This window comes from Talpa occidentalis, unplaced genomic scaffold (genome assembly GCF_014898055.3).
Source record: "Talpa occidentalis isolate TD23 unplaced genomic scaffold, MPIMG_talOcc4v2.1 talOcc4.15, whole genome shotgun sequence".
Classification (NCBI taxonomy): Eukaryota; Metazoa; Chordata; class Mammalia; order Eulipotyphla; family Talpidae; genus Talpa; species Talpa occidentalis.
Genome location: NW_023601543.1, coordinates 18,633,859 through 18,652,763, shown reverse-complemented (window position 1 = coordinate 18,652,763; position 18,905 = coordinate 18,633,859). Strand labels below are relative to the sequence as shown.

At 42.2% G+C, this 18,905-nt stretch overlaps 1 protein-coding gene across 6 annotated transcripts in view; it reads left to right on the top strand.

Annotated features, from left to right (window-relative positions):
• GRIA3 (glutamate ionotropic receptor AMPA type subunit 3) overlaps window positions 1–18,905 on the top strand; it is a 262,555-nt gene that overhangs the window by 204,346 nt on the left and 39,304 nt on the right. For 5 of the 6 annotated variants that reach the window (XM_054695576.1, XM_037511994.2, XM_037511993.2 and 2 more), the window contains one exon: window positions 924–1,122. In XM_054695576.1, coding sequence (XP_054551551.1) covers window positions 924–1,122 — 199 coding nt within the window. Of the gene's footprint in view, window positions 1–923; window positions 1,123–18,905 lie in introns of those variants that run through there. The other variant, XR_005125435.2, reaches the window with a different exon arrangement.

The window sequence follows — 18,905 nt, the reverse complement described above, 5'->3', positions numbered from 1 at the left end:
AATGTCTTTATTCAGTGCAAAACTTGTGAGTAGCAAGCATTTTCTAGCACCCACCCATTTCTCTTCAACCATGGAGAGGTTTCTGACTGTGATTTCCCACGACAGCTCTTTACATCAGTGCTTCTCCACCTGGGCTGCACATTGTAGTCACCTGGCGAGCTTTATTTCTATTTGTATTTTTTGGCAGCTAGGAGTTTGAGGACCTTTTGCCCCCAAAGTATGTTTACTATGAGGTACAGTAGGTTTACATCCTTGTACCTGACCTAGGGGTTGTAGGTTCAAACATCTGCAAACATACTTTCACACCCTGCCCTCCACCATTGCCCCCAAAATCCTCCATCATGTTCCATTGCACCCTCCCCTCCCCCACTCCCACCCCACCTTCCTCCCCTCTCCTTGCCTGACCCTTTGTTACGGTTCTCTGTTTCCACCTGTATGGCCAGCTTTGAAAATATGTATGTTTGGGTTCTCCTCTCAGGTGATGATTTAATTCATCTTGGGTGGGCCTGAGCAGGAGAGATGTTTTCGAAATCCCCGGTGATTCTAATGGGCAGGCAAGGCCGGGGAGCACTAGCCTGAGAAGAAATCGAGCAGTTTTCCACAAGGGTGCCCAGCAAAATCACAGGAAGAGAATGGGTTAAGTACAGTTACTGAGCGTAAGCAGGAGCTGGTTTAAAAAATATCCTGCTTTAAAGCCTGTAAATGTGAGAAGGCACTATGCATGTGCCATCGCCAGGTGCTACCAAGACAGCGCATGTTTCATGTGGCCCTTCTGTTTGATGTTTTCATTCCCTGACATCATTTACTCCCCTCCCTCATCAGCTATACTGAAGACACTCCTCTTTCCAGAAATAAAGGTAAGGATTCTTTCAACTGAAATCTGGCCCCTCTGGGTCTGGATTGGTCTTTGTTTTGTTTTGTAGATCACTCTCCGGGCGCATTGTTGGAGGGGTTTGGTGGTTCTTCACCCTGATCATAATTTCTTCCTATACTGCCAATCTCGCTGCTTTCCTGACTGTGGAGAGGATGGTTTCTCCCATAGAGAGTGCTGAAGACTTAGCTAAGCAGACTGAAATTGCCTATGGGACCCTGGACTCCGGTTCAACAAAAGAATTTTTCAGAGTAAGTGCTTTGTAGCTAATTGGATCTGCTGGCTTATATTTTATCATCTTCTCACAAAGGCAAATTCGCAGTGTTTTTAAGGGAAGATGGGGAATCAATGGGAACGTTATCAAAGCTGAGCATCTCAAATATAGCACTACTTGTTTGGTGACCTAATCATTGTCCTTTAAGACTTGTGAGAGGCATTACCAGTGGCGTGTCAAGAGCTCTAGTGTGAACTTCCAGATTTGCCTCCCAACCTGATACAAAGTGATCGTTTGTCCTTGGGCAAGTCATTTAATTTCTGTCAGCCTCGGTCCCTTCACTTGAATAATGAGGGGATTGAACTAAATAATATCTATTCTCCTTTATAGCTTTCACAAAAGCAGTGATTTTCTGTCTCAGCAATTCATAGAAGTTGGTAATTGACTCTAAGACTCTGATGAGTGATGGACTATAAAATTACATATTCTATTTTAGACTTTGCTTTCCTATTGAAATGTATTAAAGTTGTTTCAAGTGTTCATGTACATGCTGATAAGTCCATTTTTAGGGAAGCTAATAATTGTTTTAATTTCTTCGGTAGAATATTCCCCACCTCCACACCACCTCCCATAGACCTAGTCTTAGTGGGGAAAGAGCAAGTTGTTCACCACTAAAAGGAAGTAAAGCGACATAAACACTGTCAAGAGGAGAGATGAAAGGAGATAAAAGCAGAGAATTATAGAAGGAGAATATGATGGGCAAACCACTTTTACATAAACCATCAAAATCTCTTTTCTGTAGCAACTGGATTCTAAGAAAAGTACCAGTGGATTGTTTAAGAATGCAAATGTTTTTTCAGTTGACTCAACCAGGAAACTATGGTGGTTATGATTAGAAAATGAATCCACCCTATGCATGACCACTGCCTACTACTCTAAGCACTATAACTGCTTGTAGCAGTGACACAGAAGCCGCTTGTGTAGTAGGTAGAGAGGAAAGGTTTAGTAACACTCTCTAACTGATAATCAAGTTATTGAATGGCAGGTATAACTCCTGACTTTTCCTCAAAGGTCCATGGTAACCGATACTGGTTCTAAACCACCTTATCAAGATGTCAGTAAGAAATGTATTTCTACATGTATTATGAGATTTGACCAATTATTTCATGGGAAACTAGGAGGAGTGTGTTTCTTGAAATAATAGTAATTAGCTAAAAACAGTTTCTGTTCCCTGAAGAAGAAAGGATTAGTTGTGGGACACTTTCAACAATTCTCATTGGCTCAGGATATCGCTATCTTACCTCGGTTTGTGGAAAAGATCATTATCCCCCACCAGGGAGAGGGACTCAGAATTGGAAGCATCAAAGTGATTGGAGACCTTCTGAAACTAACCTGGCTGATCCTCACTAACCCTCACTACTATAGTAGTTGCCAAAGCTTATCTGGGAACAATCCACTGTCCCCATGAAATCACTCACACATTTCAGAGAAGGAAGCCAGGGACTCCCATCTGCAGAGTAAGTAGCACATAGTCAGCTCCGCGGGGTTCTAGTTTGGTATCATCCTTCAACAGAGCTATGTTCACCATCCCAATAGGCGTCAAGCTGCCTTATGAAGTAATTGACCATTTAAGCTATCAAGACACCAGACTTAGACCTTCTAATAAGAGATACTTGTTCCACTGGAAAGCATATTTCTTTCAACAATTAGAAATTAGGAAGGTGTGCTTTAAATGGTAATCGATAGATGGCATCAATCCCCATTAAGCTTTCAAAGGCCATTCATCTGTATTGCAGGCAAGGAAGCTCTCTGGGAAGATTTATTAGTGCAAAGTCTTGAAAGAGAACGAAATAGTCATTGTCCGCATAAGCAGACCCCTCCTCTACTCATTTTGTGTCTTTCTCTAAACCCAGGAAAGCTTCTACTAATCCATTCAATGATGGTTTCATTAAAGAACATCATATTACCAGAGCCAATTTGAATCAACATTCAATTCTGAGCAAAGATATTGCCACATTCTAATTGGTTTGTGGTTTCTAATGCTCACCAATTCCTAGTGACCTTTACCGCCAATGAGTAATTCGTATGGAAATGGAGCTGTTTCCAAAAATCTGATTAGCAAAGGAGCTGAATATCCCTAGGTATAAGGAAGTGCAAATCATTTTCTAATTCCCAGCTGCCACGTTTTCTTTTTCCCCAATTGGTCATTGGTGACAGCATTAGGTCTCTGTGGGGAAGTTCTTCAGGGCAGTGCTTAAATGTTGATGATCTAAGAGAGGAACTGATCAGTGTAGAAAAATCAAAATGTGATGTAAACCTAACAAAGGGTAAGCCTGGTGTCCATGTATTACCTGAGGGCCCAAGCCAATTGGTGTCCAAGTCATTTGTCCTCTCTACGCCCTCCACTCTTCCCTCCCTGAACCAGAGACCAGAGAAGGCAGCCAGAAGAACACATCATCTCTCACGCAGGGATTTGGCTGCCACATCATGTCACTTCTCCCACAATCCTCAGTGATCTCAAGGCAATTTTAAGTACAGTAACTCCAGGCGAGGCAGACCTCTCCTGCCTCACCCACTGCTCCCCTCAGCAGTGTATTTCAGTCAATCTGCCTGTTCTGTTCCCTGCTCTGTCTCTGGTGGATCCTCTCACCCCCTGCATCTCTGGCCTGTTCCCCAGCATAAATAAATAAATCTTAAAAAAAAAAAAAAAGAACAGTAACTCCAGCCTCGATGGTGGCGCAGGGGTTAAGTCTCAGCACTATTAAGCTATCTCCGGCCAGGGAGCTGACACACAGGGCACAGCAGACCTCCCCTGTCTCACCTGCTGCTCCCCTCAGTAGTATATCTCAGTAGACCTGCCTGTTCTGCTCCCCACTCTGTCCCTGGTGAATTCTTTCACCCCCCACACCTCTGGCCTACACCCCAGTTATTGTATGCATAAATAAAAATAAATTTAAAAAAAGAACCGTAACTCCTCCACAACATGAAAAAATAGGGAACCTCTAATGGCATGCCTTCTGAACTTGAGAGGATGAAACAAGATCCCATGCAACGCTTACAAACATAACATGAACTCATTTATTTTATTCACATTCTAACTCCATGGAAAAACCACAGGGACCAGATAGTAATACCATAAAACAGCCTGGGGCCAGCCCTCTAGTTCTTCCACTAAGAGAGAGAAATAAATAAAATAAAATCCCTTTCTAATTGCCCTGCGGACATTTTTACTCTTCCTGGGAAAGGCTGCTATTAAAATGATGGTATTTTAAAATGTTTCCTTTGTTTCTTTCACTTCTGAGCTCTCCTTAGCTGTTATGTTACAATCACATAAAGTCGCTGGCACAGAGGGACCTGTTCCATCAGGAAAGGCAGGGAGGGACTGAGCAAAATGCATGCAGCCGGACGAGACATATCACCATCAACCTCTTGACTGTAGCACCAAAAGCAAACATTCCCAACCAGAGGCGGAGGCGCCCAAGTTACAAAACAAGTCAATAGCTTTATTGTCCTTGCCCAGAGAAATGCCACTGTGATTTGGAAAGTTGCACCAAAGCTATCATTCTCCACTAGGTTTTGAGAATTCAACATGATACAGATTCATGTTCAAAAGTAGCACTGGGGAGAAAAGCAATTCCAGAGTTCTCTTTCCCTTCAGACCCCTAGAAATACTAGAAGAAAACAACTATCGCACTTGGTTTCTTTTATAGATACTTGGCCATATCCCCACTGAAGATAGCTCAGGGAATAAAAGGAGGTTGTTTTTTAAAATGAAATGTTTAATAGTAATTTTAACTGCTTTAAGAAAATAAATGTAAAAGAAGAGGAGTAGGGATACAGTCAGCTGTTGGTCTTTTCCATTGCTCAGCAGTCAGGGTATTTGGGGTCCCATAGCTCTTCCTTGTAGGCAGTCTCACCAATCTGAGTATGTTCCATGATGATTAACAATAAGGTTATGATTCTCCATAACCACAGCAGGAAGGTCAGCTAGATGATGAATAAAACAGAAATGACCTCTAGCCTGTGGGAGCTCACAATAGTGGGCTGTCAATTTTCAACACATTCACATACATCACCGTGTTCAGTTCATACTTAACCCTGCCATGCAACCAGAAGAGACACTATTGCACCTATTCCGTAGAGGAAACACCAGAGGCAAGATGGCTTTGGGACTTGCTGAATATCACTTCACTCAATGAAGAAGACCTAGAACTAGGACCTTGGGTGCACTGAGTCCAGATAGAGTCCACTTCCATTCCACTTCTGTGCCTCTCTTGTGTGAGTGTTCACAGAAACATGGGGTGTCATGCAAGAATTGTGACTCTAGTGCAGTATATGTTAAATGGGTCAATTAGAAAAGGAAACCTCTGCTGTTTAAAGGTACAAACTTGCAAGTAGTAGATACATAATTCTGGAATCTAATTCACAGCATAATGGTTAGATAACAATCCTGTATGATAAATTTCAGATTTGCTAAGAGACTAGATCTTAACTGCTCCCACCACAAAACTATGTGACCTGACAGAGGTGTTAGCTAACACAATAGTGTTCATATTACAATCTCACTCTGTATGTGTGAAAGCAACATGTTGTGCTCCTTAAACTTAAACAATGTCAGATGTCAATTATAACACAATTAAAAAATAATAAATTAAAAAAGAGAAGGAAAGCCTATAAACAGTTTTAAATGAGTCATCTGTGCTCTAACAACCTCAAAGGATCCAAAATAAGGCAGAGAAAATGAAGACATTCATAAACCTAGAGTGAATGTTACACACACAGCAAATCTCTATTGTTCAGGCTTGTGACAGTTTCTAGTAGGACAGAGTGATGGCATGGTGTGGATAAAATTGGAAAGAACAAGAGAGAAGATGAAAATGATTTCTAGCTCCACATCCACTGATCACTTTCTTTTGTTAAAAGGGGCTTTGGGTTTCACTTTCCTATCTATGAAGGGGAATATTCCCTGCTGTACTTTCCTTATGGAGTTAGTGAAAGGATATTATTACAGTAAACTCTTTAAAAGCATGAAGTGCCTACCAATCCCACAAGTCGTTAGGAAAAGGGGCCAGCAAAAGAGCAATTAAAGGATGGTGAGGACCGTCCAGCTTAGGTTCTGCCGAGACGTGAGGGAGGAGTACTACTCAAAAAGAATGAAACAGCCTGCAAGGACAGGAGGAGCTCAGGGAAAGCCTCTTTAAGGATGTGTAGGGACAGGAAGGGCACAGCGCAGGATCTCTAGGAGTCAAGCAGACGAGTAAAGGAGAGAGGCCTGGAGCCCTCAGTGGCTTTTCAGGCTTTCATTGCCATTTTACCAGGTACAGGGCAGGCAGGGGTGCTGGGGCCGGAATCCGGCCCCCGGCATGTCCTCACTCTTTCTGGGCTCTCCGGCGTTCTCTCGTGGCCTCTGCTTCTCTACTGGTGCTCTTCCGGTCTCGCTTGTTCTCCTTCTGCTCCTTCTGTTCCGCTATGCTGCCCTTTTAAGTCCCATCTCAGCCCAGGTGAATCCCACCTACCTGTGCCCACACCCTGCTCCAGGCGCCCGCCATCAGGCATGCATTCAGGACCTCAAGGATCCATCATCTCTCCTGATGGCGGGAGGGCAGAAGAGCCTATCATTTACCCTACAGGATACGACATTTCATTAGAGACCTGAAAGATAAGAACGGCCATGTGAACACCTGATGGAAGAGTATTCCAAACAGAAGCAATAACAAGTACAGAGGTCCTAGCATGTCACGCGGGAAAAATTACTAGAAGAGAGGTGGGTTTTATCTCTGGTTGTGGGAGAAGAGAGAAAGCAGTTTATACCCTCCCCCATTCTCCTGAGCCCATTCCTACCCCTATTATAAAATACTACTGCCCTCTCCTAGTGAGTCCAGCTTTAGCTGTTCCTTTGTGACCTGCAAATTCAACACCTTCAACACACACAATTTAGAGCTGCCCTTGAAGACCACCTAGAAACTCCAGGTGCCTCCAAGGTGGCGTGCAGGCCATCTGCCCAAAGTAACGAACCATATGGATTTCATTAGCCTATCTCTGTGAGTGCTCCCAGGTAACCTACTTGCTTATGAGAGCATTTCACGGCCCAGAAAGCCTAAGGGAGTTGAGTCTTCCTCCTCTCTCAGGCTGGCAGCTCTCTCAGACAACACAGGGTAATTAACATCACGCAGGACTCCCAGATCTGTGTGAGAACACTGAAAAATGGCTTCCCTTGAGGAACTCATTTCAAGACCTCACTTTCTTTTCTTATCTGACAAAGTCAAATCACCTAATAACCTTCCAGTAGGAGGAATGAGGCCCATCTGTTCAATTAGACTTTCCTTGAGCTCACCTGGCAAGCTGTGCAGGTTAATTATTTATAATTTGCCTTCCTCATCATGCAGAAGTCTAAAAACTTGACCAAAAGGATCAAGTACAATTTCAACTTACTGCAACTCAATGACAGTAACATTCAATTACCTGGAAAGCTTGGTTGTTCTCCACTTTTGAAAGGATAAGGCAATTCACACAAACAAAACTTTGATACTTTTTTTTTCAAAAAGGCTAGTGTCCCATGTTCAGAGTCATCCCAGTCTCCAACAACTTCTACATTTTCAGTCGGTGAGTAAGTCAAGATTGAGTGTCTGCCCTGCCAAATTAGGCACCAGGGTTACCTACTGAAAAGAGGTGAACAGTAAACATGCAAATAAATAATTTATGTAAAAATAAATGCCATAGTGTATTATGACAAGAGTATGACTTAGGGTTAGAAAGGAGAGTTTGAGAGGGAGGAGGATCAGGGAAACTTCTGTGAGGATGCAACATTTCCCTGGTGAAGTGAATGATGAGAGCCTGCCATGTGAAAGTCTGATGGAAGGTTGTAAGGGCAGGACTGGATACAGTGCAGGTTTTCTGATCCCATGCAGACCGGGTAAAGGAGGAGTCAGAGTCCTCAGTAGTTTTGCAGGTTTTTTATTTGGGGTTCACCAGGCATATGGCAGGCAGGGGTGCTGGCTGGGGGCTGGGAGGCTGCAGGCCTCCCAGCCCCCAGCAAGTCCTCACTCTATCTGGGCTCTCTAGCGTTCGTTCTGCTGCTTCTCGGCTTCGGCTTCGGCTTCGGCTTCGGCTTCGGCTTCGGCTTCGGCTTCGGCTTCGGCTTCGGCTTCGGCTTCGGCTTCGGCTTCGCTTCGGCTGCGGCGGCTGCTGCTGCTGGTGCTGGTGCTGCTGGCGTCCCCCCGTGACGCCGCCCTTAAAAGCACAGTCTTAGCTCAGCTGAATCCCATCTACCTATGCCCACACCCTATTCCAGGTGCCCACCATCAGGCATGCATTCAGGACAAGGATCCATCATCTATCCTGATGGCGGAAGGGCAGAAAAGCCTGATATTTTCTTTACCCTACAAAGGTTCTGGCATATCACACAGGAAACAGACCAGTGGAGCTAAAGAATGGATATTCATACTGGAGTTATAGTGGTGGAGATTGTGTAAAGTGGTCAGATGTAGGATGTCTTTGGGGTATTGTAAAAGGCAGGAATGGACACAGTGCAGGTTTTCTGATCCAGCAGACCGGGTAAAGGAGGAGTCAGAGTCCTCAGTGGTTTTTTGCGTGTCTTTTTATTGGGATTTACCCGGTACACAGCAGGCAGGGGAGCTGAGGCTGGCAGGCCTCCCTGGCCCCCAGCAAATCCTCACTCTATCTGGGCTCTCTGGCCTTCTCTCTGCTTCTGTGCTCTTCCGTTCGTTCTGCTGCTTCTCGGCTTCTCTTTCAGCTTCTGCTGCTGCTGGCGTCCCCGTGATGCTGCCCTTAAAAGCCCAGTCTTAGTCCAGGTGAATCCCATCTACCTATGCCCACACCCTACACCAGGTGTCCGCCATCAGGCATGCATTCAGGACCTCAAGGATCCATCATCTATCCTGATGGCGGGAGGGCAGAAAAGCCTGACATTTTCCCTTACCCTACAGGTGTAGAGACAGAATTTGCCAATAGATTAGATAACCTTTGTGAATAGAAGGAAAGAACCAAGGGCTACTCTCAGATTTTTTCCACTGATAGTCCTCTTCAGTGATCACTAATGAAATCTGCAAGTCCTACATTCTTTACATGGCCCAAGGACACTTGGTAACTAGGGCCATGATAACTAGAATAGAAAAGGTACACTACACAGGTGAGGAAAATATTCCAAGTGGGAAAATAAGAAATCTGAAAGTTAATCCTCAAAAAATATATATATAAAAGTCCGGAAGTCCTTAATAATTCACAATTTTAGTGCATCATTGCTGTTTTCTTTGAAGATGGTTTTATAAGAGGTATGTTTTCACAAGTGATTAACTCCATTCTGCAAAAGCATAGCTTTCTTTATCTGCATATAACTGGTACCCCATTTTTGCTGCATGACAGAAAAAGATCCATTCAGAGAATTTCAGTAAAGGAAATCATGATCCTTGATTACTAGTGCCTGGCTCGTATCACTCTACACAACATCTTGTGTTATAGCATGTGTCAGAACTTCATTCCTTTTTATTGCTAAATTAAAATACTGTGTGTATACATGTATGTTGTGGTTAGCCATTTATCTTTCAATAGCACTTGGGTTGTTTCCACCTTTTGGTTATTGTAAATAATGCGGCAGTGAATACTACATTGTTTGAATCTCTGCTTTCAGTTCCTTTTGGTATATATTATATGGCAATTTTATGCTTATCTGCTTTAACTTCTTAAAAGTCTATTTTGAAACCAAAAATGATATACCCATTTCTTTCTACTCCTTCTCAAACAATCTTAATCTTCTCTTAGGCCATAGATGACTCTTCCTACATGGGAAGAGTGTCACTGGGTAACTGGTAGTAGGGGCAGATCTTTAGTTAATATCACAGAGTTACATGACTGAAGTTGAGATATGTTTATGTGTATACTGAAAAAGTCCTGTCTCTACCATACATACGTATGGAGAGTCCTGGTTATTTTAATTAGTCCTTCAGGCTTGTAGCAAAAATCTAGGGGAGCATGTTTCATCTTTGTTTGGGCTACAATTTTGATGTCCCGCAGCAAGATTGCACTAGAATACAAGTGTTTGGTGATTGAACAAAACCCACCATCTTCCTAGCATTCTAAATGGTTTAGAATGTTTCCTGTCTCACCGGAGGGGCTTGGCTAATCTATTGCACTTCTTTCCAGTTTTGCAAAACTGGTCTCCTATCTGCACACTCCCTCATGGCCTGATGAAGAGGTTCTTGAAGATTGCTGCTATGCCTAGACAAACCTGAATTCCAGAACTGAGTCTTACTTCTCAGTCTTATCAAAATTCTTATGCACTCAGCCTGATTTGTGTGGCTCTCGATTTTATTTCATTCGCATCTCTAATCTTGGTCATAGATTGTTTCTTGTCTCATTCAGTGGCATTGATTTTCCAACCCACTAGGTAAAGAATCGTGTCCTAAACACTCTGGGAATGAATAGGAGGGCCCATCCAGACCCTGAGTCCAGTATGCAGACAATAAACGAGTCAAATGAGCCATACCAGGAAGGTTTATGAAGAAAATGGCATTTTAAATATATTTGGAGGGAAAGAGAATTTAAATAGTACAGTTGACTTAGGAATTGTTAGCTCTTTCTAAGGTTTACACTAGAGATTTGTTTTGTTTGCATAAAACAGTGTATGTATATGTGTTGGAGGGGGGATTTAGGAGGGACTAAACAGTTTCTAAGAAATTTTTTTGCTTTGAAACAATAGTATCATAGTAAAAATCAATACATATAGACTGCCAAGGATAAATTGGAAATCACTGCTTGAGACCAAGGTGCCCTGAGCACTGTCTTGTTTCTAATTTCATAATTCACATTTTGCATGTGAAGATGAGATTCATTAAAAAGGGACTCTCCAAAGAATACTTTGCTTTCTTTTAAATTGAGTTTGAGGAACCAATATTGAAAAGAAAAATCCATCCATGCTTTGGCAAATAATAGCAAATGACAGAAGATTTCATAACCAACCTTTCATATTTAAAAACAAGCCCACTCTATTAGACATTATACACAGTCCCTTTCCTGAATGTGGTGGTATAAATGGAGTAGTCACAAAGAGAATCGAAATAAAGCTGCTTTGTGCAGAAGCTGGAAGTTTGATTTCCAAATGTCTGTCTCCTATCCCCTTCCACACACGGACACTTACACATGTGCGCACACACCACACACACACACACATACACACACAATTTGGGTGATTGTGATTAGAAAATAAATTTATTACATATGAAAGTAGCATGGAATAAAGTGTTCTACCAGGTAGATCCTAAAGAACACTTTTGCTCCATTTTCTTGGCCTGGGATTTCAATGAATTATATAAATAAGATAATGGAAAATAGTGTGGCCAGTGATTGATAAGAAATGTAAATGAATCCAAGGAGGCTTGGATAAATTCATGAAATTCAGATCACATTCAAAAAGTTGTTAAAAGTAAGGGACACCTCCAGATTGTCAGAAGTGACATCAAGGACAATCACGGCTTCGCATAGTTCATTTTTGTTCTTGTCTTAAAACATCCCTATCTGGAATTCCCAAAGAGCTAACCTATAGGGACTGGTCTACGATATTTTACAAGATTATCACCCATATCACAAGAATTGAGACTACTTAGCCTAAAGAAAACATATAGCAGTAGAATATATTAGGATTGTCTTCAAATAGTTGAAAAGTAGACATTTTAAAAATGAATTATACTTGTTCTGTGGGGCCCGATGGGACAGAACAAAAATCACAGAATGGATATTACAGGGATAGAGATTTTAGCTCACTGCAAAAGGAACATTCTAATAGAGCAATCTAAAAATAGAATGGGCTGTCTCCACAGTTATGAGCTGCTGATCTTCGAAGGGATTCAAGATTAGGTTAATGGCCACTTGTCAGGGATGTCGAATAGGGAACTCAGTAATCTGATAAATGATGACACTAGATCAGTGTTTTCCAAAACTCGTTGCATATAAAATCACTTGGGGGAGCTATGTTAAAATACATACTATTGAGACTTGTGCCTTCCCCCACAAAATGTTGATTCCATTCATTCCAATAATCTGCATTTTAAAACTAGCACCCCAAATGATTCCAACGCAGGTAACTAAGAGTCACTCTTTGAGGAACATTTAACTATGCAATATGTAAGAGAATTTCTGCTTTGATGATTTTGATTTTCTTTTTTTGTATTAATCCTATGTGAGGGATATAGAGAGGAGGCTGAGCGCTAGGCCTGTAGGGCAGAGTAGCCTGAGTAGATATAGCTCTAGTTGCAAGAAGTGTCTTGAAAGTGATCACAGCTGACTGATTGAGTTGTAGCTTCCTCCTCTGCGTGTTCCTATCTGGGAAGGAAAGAATTTTACTCTGATCAACAGGGACCAAGGGGAGATGATGTTTTGGGGCTACAATGTGAGGTCCCTCTGGAACTGCATTCTTAGAGCACCCCAAGTGTGAGTCTCTGCACGGGATCCCAAGAAGGTGGCATCTATCTGACTGTAGAAGAGGAGCATCAAGTGTCTGTGAAAACAAAAAGTGAAGGGGAAATGATACTGCAGGGGGATAATGCCCAGAAACTTTGAGACATTTATAATTTTCACCTAAGTTTTTCTCCCAAGATCCATATGATGCCATGGGTGGGTCTTGGGTGACCAAAACTGTTGCAACCATCAATGTCTTTATGAAGCATTCAGCAAGCCCCATGATTCAAACTTCCTAAATTCCAAATAGAGACCTGTAGGTGACCAGGTCTACGTGTTAATTATCAGTGGAGACTTTGAATCAGTGTGACCTAGGTAAAGGCTGTGGGTAGAGGAATGTCTTCGGGAAAGGTAGGATAAAAGTAGAAGATAGAGCAGAGGCTGAACAACCCTACCTTTAGAGAGATTAGCAGGAGCTTGAAATCCCCACCAGTATATAACAAGCTTTCCTCCCAGCCCTACCCACTTTTTTCCCCATTGAACCTGCAGGTGGTCAGGGCTGCTGTATTGGTGTTTTTCCAAAGGCTTCAGGGAATCCCAAGCTTCAAAATCCCCCAGCCTAGAGAACAGTAGATCAACAAACAAAAAAGCTGCCTTTCCCATGGGGAAGGTCAAGTATTAAAATATGGTTGGAAGCCATGGGCAAGAGAAATGAAAAGGGGCAAAATGACACATTGCAACGAGCTTTGAACCCTTGGTCACTCGCCAGAGCGCTCTCCTACATTACCCGTCACTCTCTACTCTCACAGTGTTACTGTTTTTCAGAGACTTCAGGGGGCCTCATGCCTCCAAGCTAGAGGCTGTAGCTGTGTAGATATGAACCCTGTCACTAGGAGAAGCTGAAAATTAGAACATAAATGCTATCAGGAAGAGGAATGTATTTTTCAACTGGCACAGAAGGCAAAGGCAGACCAGGAGTGAGGAAACTCCTGCCCTTGGGCGGGAAGCTCTGTCCTTCTGCACAACTCCCTATTCCTGAGCCCTGTTCCATTTCCTATCTTACTGCGCAATCTGGGCATTGGCAAACCGATGCACTTGCACTTGCTTCTTAGCTGGTCTTCATCTCCCATACAGAAGCGTAGATCCAGATTACTGCAAAGAGGAGCCGTCTACTGGACCCCTTGCTGAAGAGTGAGTTCTCCTTTTATGGAGATGGGATCAGTTTTTTTGAGGCTCGTGTCCAATTTGTTTTCACTCTATTTCAATGGATCCCTTGGTGTTATCATGGATACCTCTCTTGGTGGCGAGTGTCACCTAGGAGCTGCAGCCCAGCACCCATAGTGTCAAGGGGCCTCTTTGAATCATTTTGTACTGGCTTCTTTGTCTTTGTGGGCAATTGCAAGTCTTGCCCTTCTGTCACTCCAGTAATTAACAAAGATTAGTTAAAACAGTTTACCAATAAAGCTTCCCTTTTCTTCTGAAACCTTTGACTTTACAACAGCTAGACTCTACCTTAAGTAGTCTATATATCAGAAAATATCTGATATAAACAATAAATAGTAATGACTCACATGAGTAACATATTCTTGCCTGGCAAACAGAGATCCCTTAGTGCATTTTGGTGTTCACAGATCATTTTAAAAAGTTTGTCATAAAAGAGCACTTTCAGAAATAAACTAAAATAGCCCATGCATTGTCAGAGAAATAAAATTTGATTTTCAAAAGCAAATCGAATTCACAGCACAGCATTTTTCTAGGAAATCATCTGTTACCAGATGGAAGGCACAATCTTATTGAGTCAGTGCTGTACCAACCAGCGAAAGGAAAGTTCAAAGGTGCTAGGAAACTTACTGAGCTTGAGTCAATCTATATAGGTATAGTTACATCATTCTAGAAGGCTGGTAGCTAATCTTGGCATCTCCCAACACTTTTGCACCCATGTCTTCCTAACACAGTGCTATATATTCGGAACATCCCATGTTGCCAAGACTGAAATGATAAGAAACTTAAAAAGTTCTGCATTCCTTGATTTTGTGTTTAAATTTGTAACCTTAATGTTGCATTAATGACCTATTTTGCATATCCGTTTGATTGTATCATCTTTAAGATTCATTTAAACCTGGGGAGGACAGCATGACTCCTACCTGCTTCTCATTAATAATATACTTTTTAGTGAGTGGATAATGAATGACCTGGATAGAAATCAGTAGAAATGCAGATTGCCATTAGATGGAGAAGGGAGGGTGGACGTGTTTCCGCCTTCTCTAGCACACTGACAAGCAATTTCAAGGCCTAAGTAGAGATAGCAAGCCTCCAAGAGAGAAGTTTGTCCAGGAGGGCTTTTAATTAAATATTCTGTTGTCTTTACATGCAGGACTGTGAAGGGAAAGTCGTCCTAATGAAAAAAATGATGGGTTAAGTCATTTAATTATGGAAAGAATCAGATCAGTGTTCGTCATAGATTATCCTAATGGGCTCTGGAAAACAGAGATAGAGGTCTGCAGAAGCATTCTTTTGTTTGCTGAGTTTACTGTCTGTGGCACACTGGTGAGGATGGAAGTGGGGGACAGTGACAGTGAACATTCTAATGGGAAAAAGTCTGCCCTGGTTTGATCACAAACAGAACAAAAGGCAAGCTGGCGAGTCCTTTTTTTTTTATTAGTAAACTTTTTTTATTTTCTTGCATTGTTGTTCATTTTTGTACAATATTTGATTTCTCCCCTCAGGTGTAGTCCCCATAAACTCCACCACCACCGCACCTGTGAGCTGTCCCACAGTCCCTGGGAGCTAAAGAGTCTTAAAGGAAAAATACCTCACTTTTTTTTAAAGTATTAGTGCCTACTCCACTTTTCTGGTATAGCAACAGATAATAACAGTCTTGCTTGAAGTACAGAGGACCTATTTTTCAGGTTACTGTATATCTTTGGTAATGAGAGGCTGCCACAAAAATGAGGACTTAAGGGAAATGCATTTCAAACCCACAATGGGTAATAAATTACCCCACAGGCTGCAGGTTTCACAGGTACTAGAAATACATGAAATCTGGAAATGCCTCCCCTTGCTTTCAGTTTCCCTTCACTCTTCTAAATCCTTTCGGCTTCAACACGGCTTCCTTCCACAGCTTCACTAATGATCTCTGCTGAGGAAAGCTGGTAACTGTCTATTAGAAATTCAACTCAACTCAGAATAATGGCTTGATAAGATTTATTTTAGAGCATTTTCATGGTTTGGTTTTGTTTCTGTTCAAAAACTGAGTTTTCTAGATGATTCTTTTTTGAAAAAAAGTCTTCAGCTCATGATTTTGCTTCTTGTTTTTTTTTTTTTTTTAATTTTACTTACAAACCTGCCATTCAGCAGCATTCATTGTCGTGTGTGGTTTGGCATGGTTTGCTGCAAGTCCCTGGACACACTCTATGGCAGGAACCAGGATGAATGGCCTAGCACGCAACCCATCTAACTCCCCCAGCCCTGCCTTCCTATGAAATGCTGCTCCCGTCCTCTCTTTGGCAGCTTAGAAAAGGCAAATTTACACTTGTAACCTTAATGTAATGTGGTGGTAATACAGTTTGAAAATGCTAGGCAAAGGCATTGGGAATGCATATTTAACAAAGTTATTTGGAATTTCTAGAGGAAGCATCTCTGGAGATTCTCACTTTCAATTTTGATTATACTCAATTCTTCAAACCATCCATCAGAGCTGATACAGGCAAGATTTTGGTTTTTTAAACTGGGGTACATTATGAATGTTGTTACCTGCCTGCCCACCTCTGCTGAAATTTCTTCCTTAGAAAGGAGAATCAGAGAAGGGATCCAAACTGTTTAAAATAGCAACTCACAGATCCAGAAAGAAAAAAAATCAGGCTGGGGGAAATTTAGGAGCATATTTTTTGGCACAAATATCTTTTTGTATGATGGTCTGTTCTGATGTAGAGAAGTATGGTTCCCAGATAGGAGTAACAAGAATATTCTTTCATAGTATACCTAGGCCCAGGAGTTCACTTATTTTCCATTTTACATGACTAGAATAAATTCAAAGAAAAGTTATTTTGCCCTAGAGAGGCCTTCTAGAAACACTGGCTGGGTAGGCTATTCCAGGGGCACAGACTAGCCCTCTGTAGGGCAGGCGTCTAACCCCTCCACCTCCCATTTACCTCTGCTAAGCCAACCCTTCCAACTATTGCAGGCAGGATTTCCATTTGATGCAGACATCACTTCCATCATCAGGGCAAGCAAAAATATTGTTAACTAGGCCAAGGAGTTCTCTGTGCCCTTTTGCTGCCTACTAATATAACTCCTTCCTTCCACTTTAGCTAAGCCATAGACCTGCACTCTGCAGTATGTCACCCAGTAGCTTATGTGACTACTTGAATTTCATTAAAATTAATTTTAAATTTCAGTTGCTCAGTGGCACTAGCCACATTCAATGTGCTCAACACTCCTGTGGCTGGGAAGCTACTATACTAGACAACACAGATATTGAATATTTCAGAAAGGTCTGTTGGACAGCACTTCCAACTGTTTTATCTGCCATTTTGCATATAGGGATCCTTGTATTGGTCCCTTAATGGTTAAAATGAGTGAATCCTTATCATTTAGTGAAGTCACTCCCATGTGCTACATTCACCAGAAGGTTCTGCAACTTGAGCTTCCATGCTGCAGAGTTTGTGCCAGGACATGCTAATGGCAGAAAATCAATTTTCTTGCAGTTTTCACAGTCAGTATGTTTGCCAGACAAAACCCCAGCCAGTCACTTTTTTTTTTTTTGATCAGCATAGCGCCTTTAGAAATAATACATACCAGAATGCTCCTAACACAGTAAGAGGGAAAAGATTTAAATCTGAACCCAACTGTTCAAAATTGAGAGCCACATGAGAAGGTAAATAAAATGTGAATATAATGAAATCAAATATTTTAGTGCCCTGGCCGTAAAAGGTATTCACTAAGCATCTAGTGAAGTAGCACTGATTGTAGTCTCTGCCTCAGTGGCACTGACAGTACCTAACCTGGCACCATCATGTGCGCATGCCCCATGTGCCACTGACTTACCAAGGTGGCACTCCATCTTGCCTGCCTTCCCCAGTACCTATCGTGATTCCCTTTCCCTCCTGTAATCCTCTGGCACAGATTCCCTGAGAAAACAAATCAGACAAAGGTGTTGAACACATATTTGCTACCCTCCCATTTGCCATGATGGCATAATCTAATTGATTGAGTACTTACTACATGTCAGTCAAGTACTATGCTTGACTGTATCACATATAATGCTCTGTGTTTTAAAGGTAGTTATTGGAGTTTGGGAGAAAGTAAAGGAAACTGTCCATATCAGACAGAAGCCATGCTCTGTCATGGTAGGACTTAGGGCCTAGTACTAGTTTCAAAACTTGTACTAGTTTCAAAACTCAACCAAGGAAGTTTGAGACTATATAAAATCATCAAAATGACAGGTCAAAGAAGTAAATCTCAATTGTTTCACTGGCATCTTGGTCAATGGAGTCACTAGCAATTTTTCCACTGGGAGGCAGTGTGGAGTAACAGAAAAAGTCAGCAGACCTAGACTTGGGTACTAATTCTGCCACTGTTCATCTATGCCACCTTGGAATTATCGCTTTACCTTTCTAAGCTTTGAAAAGAGGCACAGGAGACAAGTGATGACAATGTAATTAACAATACATACTTTGGTGTCAAATGACCAGGGTTTATATCTCAGCTACCCCATTCATGTATTCATTCAGTTAATATTTACTGAGGACACGCTAAGTGTTCAAACCAAAAAAGTGCTGTTCTCATTGCAGTGCATGAAACCAAAAACAAACAACTAAATAAATACTGTATATAACAAACATGTTCAAGTTGATGTTAAGTGACATTTAAAAAAGCAAGCCAATTGGGAGACAAAATATCAGGAGAGCTGTTTTATCTCAGCCGATTAGGGAAGGCCTCTTGGCTGAGGTGACATTACACCAGACACTTGAGTTAAGTGAGGGGGCAGGCCAGGCAGACATAAGGGGGGCGGGTAGTGGGACATGCATTCCAGATGTGAATACCAGAGCAAGGGCGCTACTATGGGGATGTGCTTGGTGCCTGAAGATAAAGGCCCGAGTGGCTGGAGTGAAGTGAGAGACAGACAGAGTGGTGAGAGAGGGGGGCAGCGAAGACAAACCAGGGTGTGTTGTGTTGGGCTTTCTAATCCCTGGTAAGGACTTGAATTTTATTCTGTTTGAGAGGAAGTCATTCCAAGGGCTTTGAGCGGAGGAAAGACATGGTACCCATTATGTGCTAAAGGATCATGCAGGATACTAGGCAAGGGTAAAAGCTGAGGAGCCCTGGGCCTTCCCTGGTGGCGCAGCAGTTGAGCACTGGGCTGCAAAGCTGCCCACAGCCTTTGCAGCACCGATTCAATCCCCGGCCACC